The 9,394-nt window shown below is 38.9% G+C and overlaps 1 protein-coding gene across 1 annotated transcript; it reads left to right on the plus strand.

Moving 5' to 3' along the window:
* The first annotated feature begins 1,238 nt into the window (after window positions 1-1,238).
* LOC128626726 (E3 ubiquitin-protein ligase RLIM-like) lies at window positions 1,239-5,215 on the plus strand. The gene is made up of 2 exons (XM_053660944.1): window positions 1,239-1,470; window positions 2,775-5,215. The coding sequence occupies exons 1-2, from the start codon at window positions 1,239-1,241 to the stop codon at window positions 5,213-5,215; spliced, it is 2,673 nt and encodes an 890-aa protein (XP_053516919.1).
* Window positions 5,216-9,394: the final 4,179 nt, after the last annotated feature.

Consider the following 9,394-nt stretch of genomic DNA (forward strand, 5'->3'; position numbering starts at 1 on the left):
AATGTTTACCTTACTTGGAGTGTGAATTACTTGAGAGTACAGACTGCTGCAACATTTAATATATCTCTAATGGCTGGGGCAGTAACTGACTCAGTTTATGTTGGATGAGTTAATTATGAAGTCAAATGAACTAATGTCTCAAATTTAGCAGCCAGATCTTGTCTTTACATAAACAACTTGAATAAAGTATTTCCAGGCAAGTGTTAAGTGGCACTTGGTAATATTAAAGAGTCAAGAAATGTTTAGAGGCCTCTTTCAGATAGGATTGCAAATGAGCATCATTTTTACCAATTCATCCTGGCTGCACTAACATATATGGAATAAAATCAGCAAAGTCAGCACTCATTATGGTAGGCAAAATAACTATTATGGATCTTGTTTCAAAAGTGCCTGTGAGGTTCTGGCTAGTTCTGGTTAAGTAATATTTATAATACTTATGAGAAAGAAAAACAAAAATGCAACAGGATGTATTTATGGAGAATTCCTTAAGGGATTCTCTGGGTGAGAGAAAACCTGCAAAATTTGTAATTAGTGCATTAAATTTCTTTACTTTTTAAAACAGAAGCTTGAAGAATTGTACAATGCAAGATGAAGCTATTATATCAGGGAAAGGACCCAATTAAACAGATTCTGTTGTGGCCCTGGAGAATGATAAAAAATTGTGGGCTTTTAAGTGAGTGTCTATGATTTATGAAATTATGGGGAGAAAAGACAGAGGTCCCTGGGCACCTGAAAATGAGAATTGTTGCATTTAACTAGGGTGACTTTGACAGGACATTTTGAATAAGGCGGTCATGTATAATGCTAACTAGCTGCACTTGGGTTCTGTAATTTAACATGCAAGTAACTAGAACCTGAGCTCTGATAACTAGTATCAGAGCCTGAAAAAGTCTCTAAAAGACCGACAGCAGGCTCACTTGGGTTAAAGGAGGTGATAAATCTTTGTCAGTATTTGCTGATTTGAAATGAAATGAATCCTAACCTGAATGCTGTCCCAATTTGGTAACAATGGGGTAATCATGGTTGCCTAGGCAATGATGACTAGAAGCCTGGTATAAAGGCAGGTGTCTACAGCTGACTCACCAGAAGCTGCAGAATTGCAGCTGCTTGAGAGGTTAGAGGAATAGAAGTGGAGGCAGATCCGACTGAGTTGTATCCTGACAGGGAAGCAGAAAGTATTAGTTTGTGTATCAACACCATTTTCTAGAAGTCAGATAATTTTCTACTTGCTCATCAGGATGGAAAACTCAGACTCTGGAAGTGAAAGAGATGAATCTGAGGCCCGGAACAGAAGTCAGATGGACCAATCGGTTCAGGAAGAAGATTTCTATCAATTTGTGAATAACCTGAGTAAAGACGATTACAAGCCTATGAGGGATAACGATTTGCTAGGCGACCCAGGTGAAGAGTTGTATAGAAGACATCTACTTAGTAAAGAAAACCTACTGGAAAACTCAGATGAAAGTACAGGTATACGTATACTCTTCTTGTGAGGGGAATATGATAGGATGGGTAAGGAACTTCGTAACAGAAAAAGTCAGCAAGAGATAATACAGAGGGGCAGAAATTAATTTGGTCCCAAGTACCTTATCATTAAAAAATAACCGGCATTACTTGCTTTTGGTAAGAATGTCAAGGTACATTTTCTTCCTAACTCACATTTGCATGATTTTAATTCAGAAACAGGGTGAAATAATCTATTGATATTTTTCTTGGTTTTAAACCTCAATTGCAAGTTCCCCCTTCTTCCTAAATCAGTTTTTCCTTTATAGGCACGTGACTTCCTCACCAGCAAAAATACGTGTTTCATATTCTCATTACATAGCTCTCAATGGAGGGCACTTGACAATGCCTACACATGTCTTGGGTAGTCACATATATGGGATGGGCGCTACTGGCATCCAGTGGGCAGAGGCTAGGAATGCTGCCAAACATCCCATAATGCACAGGATAGCCCCAAACAAAGAATGCACACTGCCAAAATGTCAGTAGTGTTAAGGCTGAGAAACCCTCCTCTCAGCGCAGGTCTGGGGCCTCTCTCCCAGTGTGAGGTAGAGACTTTTACTGTGTAATGAGGAAGACACTAAAATAGTGTGGTCCTTCAAAATGGCATTGTAGGCACTGAGCTAGGTTCAGTCTATTCATTTGATCTAACTCTCAATTTCATGCCAATTCAAACTCTTGGTAACATTAAGAAGCATTCAAATACTTTTAAACCTGTAAACCTTCTTTATATTTGGCTAATGGCCATAATAGTTTTATATTTTAAAATGACTTTATAGGTTATCAGAAGCTCTAGAGGTCAAAAGCCTAAAAGTGATATCATAGAGTAATGAGAATTACACAATAATGTAAAGTGAAGTAGAAGAACAAGCACTGAATCTTAACTGGTGTTCACCTTGTTTAATGGCACTAGGAAATTTTGACAGTGGAGTGAACAGAGTCGTGACACTCCTCTCACAGTGGTACAAGGGGCTGTGGATTTGATGGAATATTGAAAATAAACATCCTCCAGATTGCTTAAAAAAACATTTCTTTAAATTTATCTAGGACCATCTTTCTTCTCAGATGGAACTGAAACATTCTTGCCTTTACCTGTCAATTTACAGCATAGTTTACAAAATATTAACTCTACAAATGTGAAATATTTTTTAAAAATTGGAGTGTTTTTTAATCACTTTTGTTTGTTTTTGAAAGAAAGTTTCAGGGTACGACTTTATGATGGCTATGATCTTGTTAGCTCCTTTCTGAGTATCTCCCTTTTTGGTTAACAGATGAAGGAGACCGTGTGGATGATGCATCGAGCAGTGACTCTTTACTAGACTGGCTGATGTCATTCGAAACAACTGAACATGTGACAGCTGGGCGAAGAGAACAACCGCCTAGGAGGGAAGTGAGCCAGGTTAATCTACTGAGTGATTTCAGATCCATTTCAGAAATCAATGTCAACTTTCCCAATGAGTGTCCCAATGAAAAGGAAGAGTACACACCATCTACAAGGCTTCCCACAGGAAGAAATAGGAAAAACAGCCAAAGGCGAGTAGAATGTCCACAAGCTGGGCCAAGATTTACAAGACCACCTAGATCAGAGCAAAGCAGAACTAGAGCATTACTGGAAGTCCCACCTACCAGAGGTCAGAAAAGGGACAGAAGCAGGAGCCCGGACCACAGCAGAACCAGGAACAGATCTGAAAGCACGCCTCTCCCACGTTTACTCGGCCTGCGTTCACAGAGACCACAGCACAGCCTGTCATCTCTGAGGAGTGGCTCTGCCATGGACCAGCTTAACTCTGCCACACGAGCTGAAAATGTGAGATCTGGGCAAAGAGAACACCAACCTTGGAGGGAAGTGAGCCAGTTCAAGCCACACAGTGACTTCAGATGTAGTTCAGAAATCAATGTCAACTTTAACAAGGGGGGTCCAAATGCAAGGGAAGAGTACACACCATCTACAAGGCTTCCCACAGGAGGAAATAGGAAAAACAGCCAAAGGCGAGTAGAATGTCCACAAGCTGAGCCAAGATTTACAAGACCACCTAGATCAGAGCAAAGCAGAACTGGAGCATTACTGGAAGTCCCACCTACCAGAGGTCAGAAAAGGGACAGAAGCAGGAGCCCGGACCACAGCAGAACCAGGGCAAGATTTGATAGCACGCCTCTCCCACGTTTACTCGGCCTGCATTCACAGAGACCGCAGCACAGCCTGTCATCTCTGAGGAGTGGCTCTGCCATGGACCAGTTTAACTCTGCCACACGAGCTGAAAATGTGAGAACTGGGCAAAGAGAACACCAACCTTGGAGGGAAGTGAGCCAGTTCAAGCCACCCAGTGACTTCAGATCCAGTTCAGAAATCAATGTCAACTTTAACAACAGGGGTCCAAAAGCAAGGGAAGAGTACACACCATCTACAAGGCTTCCCACAGGAGGAAATAGGAAAAACAGCCAAAGGCAAGTAGAATGTCCACAAGCTGAGCCAAGATTTACGAGACCACGTAGATCAGAGCAAAGCAGAACTGGAGCATTACTGGAAGTCCCACCTACCAGAGGTCAGCAAACAGCAAGAAGCAGAAGCCAAGACCAGAGCGGAACCAGAGTGAGTACTGAAAGCAGGTCACCTGCACAGTCACTGGGTGAACTTTTGCCAAGGCTCCACCACAGTGCATCATCTCTGACTTTTGAGCAGCCTATGGTACATGAGACTGAGAGATTTTCTAGAATTCAGCACCATGAAACATTGAGACAGCAAATAACTGCACGTGAATTGCAAAAACGAGTTCTTTTTGCAAATTCTGAAACAAGGAATGCCATACAAGGAGAATCTTCTCCAGACACAACCAGTGATGGTCAATCTTGTCACCTGAGACACATGTATCCAACCATATCCTTCTATTCCGAAACAGGACAGGTTCATCCTGTAGCATATTCTGAGAGAGAAAGTGTGACTAGAAGAAGTCAGATACCATCTGAGACACCAAATCATACCATCACTTCAGAAAGTGAGCAAGAAGGATTTGGGCATATGTTTTTACATTATGAACAGGGAGATGTGACAGCTTATGTCAGTACCATCAGGATTCCCATTTATAGGACTTTAAATACCAGTTTAAATGATACAACATCTGGTGCAATTCCAAACATGTTAAGCCTGGCAATGACAGATTTTAGTGACACAAGAAGCCTTCTGGACAGTGACAGTGATTCAGAGTCTAGTTTCTCATCACCAAGTCCAAACACGTCATCCAGTGGAAGTGACAGTTCTCATGGTAGTAGGGATTCAAGTTCCAATTCACTTAGTAGCTGGGATTACTACCCACCTGTCACAGTGATTTCTAGTTCAGACTCCAGTTACATGTCTACTTCCACTTCTAGTCTGATGTCCAGTTCCAGCTCCAGTGATGAAAGTTCAGAAACTCTCACAGTGTTGTTTGAAAGCAGTGATGAAGGTGATGCTTGGCCTTCCCTTGATGACCATCCTACTGGACTCAGTGAAGCACAGATTGACAACTTGGCTACAAGATCTTCTGTTAAAGATGATACATTAAATGAGTGTAGCATTTGCATCACAGAGTACAGAGAAGGCAGCCAGCTTCGCATCCTCCCTTGCTCCCATGAATTTCACGTCTGCTGCATCGATCGCTGGCTTTCTGACAACTCCACCTGTCCTATTTGTCGCCGGAATGTGGTAGATTCTAGTGAGAGAGGAAATACTAATTGAGATATGAATTCTCAGCTATATAAACTGTTACAGTGATGGACAAACCACATTTACCTGTTTTATGTCCACTTTTAGACTGATGCTTAAACATGTAAAATCTCATTATGAGTCTAAATGTAATAATATGAACTGAATAATTAGCTTTTGAAGGAATTTATTGTACTTCCCCAATTTTTGTTTGAGAATTAAAAAATATTAAAAAGTCAAACAGTTTTGCCATGACAGTAAAAACAAATTTCACACTATAGCAAATACTGACTTTCAAGAAAAACTTAGCAGGTACACTGGGGTGGGATGATCCTTATTCCATAAGAAAAGTGTCTCAATATAATATAAGCCATCCACACAGATCTGGTAGTGTTATCTAGTCATGTAAATCCTAGGCATCTATCTCATAGCCATGTCCTATCTTGGATGTGCATGCAAATAAACAGGAACCCAGCCGCAATAATAAGGCAGTTTAAGAAGTTATTAGGGTCACTTACGTGAAGAAGTCATGTTACATTCACAGAATGCTGTAAAAGGCTTTGAATACTTTCTCATCCTCTCTCTCTAGCAGATTATCACACCCTAATACTACCCTAAAGTTTCTCCCCTTCTCCAGTACCAATGTATCAGTCAGAGTCCTGGCTGAAAATTAATGATATACTTGGAAAAAGTGAGGGAATTACATTTAATGAGGATACTACTTACTAAAATGTGTAAGGAATGGAGGGAAAGCAAGAGAAGATGAAGTACTCTGAGCCTAGCAACTGTGAGAAGCCAGTATTTTTAACACCACTAGGCTTGAAGGGGCATAGAGACTACAAACCAAAATATCCTGTCCTTGAACTAGAAGGCCATCTAGCAAGAACTGTGACCTTGAATAGACAAATGGCAGCCACTGCCAGCCTCAAGTTTGAGGGGGTTCCTGGAAGTAAATCCCCTTACCTTTCCTCCTGACTTCTAATGTCCTGTTGGCAGCTCACATTAGCCAAACCCAACCTGAAGACACAGAGCAAGAGACACTGCTTGGTAAAGCCCTTAAATGTCAGCCCCCTGGAATTACAGATCAGGGTACACGGATGGTGAGCTTATCTGAAGAGCAAATCAGAAACCATCTACCAAAAACCAGCCTTCCCAACTCCCTTCAAACCCAGTCTGTATTTTCTTGCCTCTTTTTCTCCATTCTCTGTTCTTTGACTCAACTCTAACAATCCTCTTAAATACTCAGACCTTGAATGATAAAAGGAGAGAACAAGTACATTTCATTTTTAGAAGTGAGGACACCACAAACTCAGATCTTTCTCTTGAACATGTTGCACTTTGGTTTGCTGTGAGCATAAACAACTAAAGAAAAAAGGCAGTATCAGTATTTAATTTTTGTTTTATGAATATATTCAAGTTTTGATATGCTTTTATAAGTTTAGTTCATATAATTATTTTTAAATAGATTTCTTATAAAGGGTTTTATGGTTTATATATGACTCTTCCTCTTTATGTGAATGATCCAAAGCATCTGGTTGCTGCTTGGTGTCTCCAAGTTGCGATCTGAAAGCCTTAAAAGTAAAACCTGAGTTAAAACATGTCTACCTAACTCAGTTCTAGTGGTCCCCAGTAAAAATAACATCACCCCAAGTCATGGCTCTTTAAAATCAAATTTTAGATTATGTTTCCTTTCCCCAAACATAGTGAAGGATTTTTCTCCTCATTCAGCCCCAAAACTCAACTCCTTTCTTTGGGAGGGGGATATAGTGGCCATTCCAGCAAATTTTGCTTAAAAAATTCAGTCCTGGTTCAGTAAGCATATATTATATTAAAACCTAAAGTAATAATCATAACACTCACAAACTCTGTTCAATATGCAACCTATATAAATATGGACAGTGTTAAGTATAAACCTGCTCTAAAAATTTAAAGTCAGAGTCATCACTGATTTTATTTCCTTCATGAATTGCTAGCAGCCACAGCAGCTGCGTAGAACTATACAATATAAATGAGGACAAGTGGTGAAGTCTTTCAATCCATTTGAGCTGACACATTTTTCACACATAAGTTACCTGCATGGCCAAAAATAGATGTAGGTCAATCATCTAAGGTTTGACATTAACTTATGAAAGTTGTGTCAATAGTCTGGTTTTTATTATGTATTTCTGATACCAGATCTACTTCACTTAAAGCAAATAGAATAATTGTAACAATGGTTGACTTTCTTGCTTTCCTAATTTTTGCTTGAACCCTGAAAAATAATTTAGGAAATCCAAGAGAAGAAGGAACATGTAATTGCCTTAATTTTTGTTTACTGTGTTCTTCTTCCTTAATAATGTTCCAAGGTTCTTTTTTTATTCCTTTTTTTGAGAATTACTTTTAGGCATTCTTTTGGGGTAGAGCTGCTATGACAGTTCTCTTGTTTTTTTTTTTTTTATTCAAAAATGTTTTGATTTCTTTTTAATTCCTTAGTTGTATTTTGGCTGAGTGTAGGTTTCTGGGTTGGGAATTCTTTTATTTTAGCAGTTGAAAAATATTATGCAACTTCTTTCTGGTCTCTGGTTTCTGATGAAAAATCCACTTTAATTCTAATCATTTTTCTCTTTTAAGTAAGACACTGGTTCTTGTTGCTTTCAAGATTTTTTCTTTGGCTTTTAGAAGTTTGACTCTGATATGTCTTAGTGTGAATTCCTTTGGATGCATCCAATTAGGATTCACTCAAACTTCTTAAACAGGTTAGGTTTTTACTTTTCCCCTAGTATTTTGGAAGTGTTCAGTCATTATTTTGAATACATTTTAACCCCTGCTCTCTTTCTCTTCTATAATTTCTGTGACAGGATTGTTGTTTTTCTTATAGTTCCACAGTTCATTAAGACTCTGTTCATATTTTGTTCCAGTTTATTTTTTTTCCATTGTGGCAAAAATGTAAACTTTAACATTTAAGCCCCTTTCAAGCGTACAATTCGGTGCCATTAAATATGGTCTCATTTGTGTGCAAATATTACTACTTTTCTATTGTCTCACACTGAAACTCTCCACTAATTAAACAAGAACTCCCCATTCCTCCCTCTTTCCAGGTCTTGGTCACCACTATCTCCTTTCTCTGTAAATTTGACTATCCTAGGTACTTAATGTAAATGGAACCCTACAATATTTGTTGTTTTGTGTCTGGCTTATTTCACTTAGCATTTTTAAAGATTCATCCATATTGCAGCATTTATCAGACTTCCTTTTCTTTTTAAGGCCGAAATGTATATATCATTTTACATTGAAAACATTTTACATGTTTTCATTTACACATGAAAATTTACAAATTTTTCAGTGTGTAAATGAATTTTTCAGTGTGTAAATGAATTTTTCAGGTGTAACAGTTTCTGTTCCAGATTGTAACACCACAACAAAAAACTTCAGAGTAGGGAATATACCCTTCATTGATGTAATCACTTCATCAGTTTTGCCTACGTATTTGTTGAATGAGTAAACATTTCAAAAATAAGGAATAGGCAAAATGTATTTGGGAGCAGAGAAAGGTTTTAAATTCCTTACCTAAGAGGGTTTTCTAAAGATGTCAAGTATTTTTTTAAAGACTTGAGATGTGTATTTCAAACTTAAGTAAGCATGACTAGAGAATATATTCTGCATCGTACTTCAATATTTTGCATAAAATAACTTTTTGGCCCTTATGTTAATCTTAACGAAACCTATAGCAGCAAAGGGCAGTTAGTCCTGCTAATTCTGAAAAAGGTTCCCATGTTTTAATTAATTTCTGTATAAGTGGTTAGAGACAGCTATCTACAATTACATAAGACAAAATGCGACACCAGTCACCAATAATTAATAGAATGAGGCTGGATAAATCACGTCTGTTTCCTAATACGCGTAATGCGAGTTAGTGAAACTCTTCACAGTTTGCGAGGTTGGGAATTGGGATTAACCAAAAATTAGAAGTGAATTGTAATGTTATTATGACCAACAGCCTAACGGAGACTAAATGTAAAATGGAAAACATTTTTAAAAGCCTACTTTTTGCTTAAAGCTTCCTACGGTGAAGCTTCAACGCGCAAACCACTCCCTCGGGGAAGTAGGTAGGGCTGGAAAGGAGACCGGAGGCGGGGCCTACTCCGGCCTTTGCTTCCCCGCCCCACCCCTTGAACGTCGCACCCCGCGTGACGTCACGGGAAACTTGTATTTCCGTTTCCGATTACTCAAGTT

The sequence above is a fragment of the Artibeus jamaicensis genome, unplaced genomic scaffold, assembly GCF_021234435.1.
Source record: "Artibeus jamaicensis isolate MK-2021 breed Jamaican fruit bat unplaced genomic scaffold, CSHL_Jam_final scaffold_916, whole genome shotgun sequence".
NCBI lineage: Eukaryota > Metazoa > Chordata > Mammalia > Chiroptera > Phyllostomidae > Artibeus > Artibeus jamaicensis.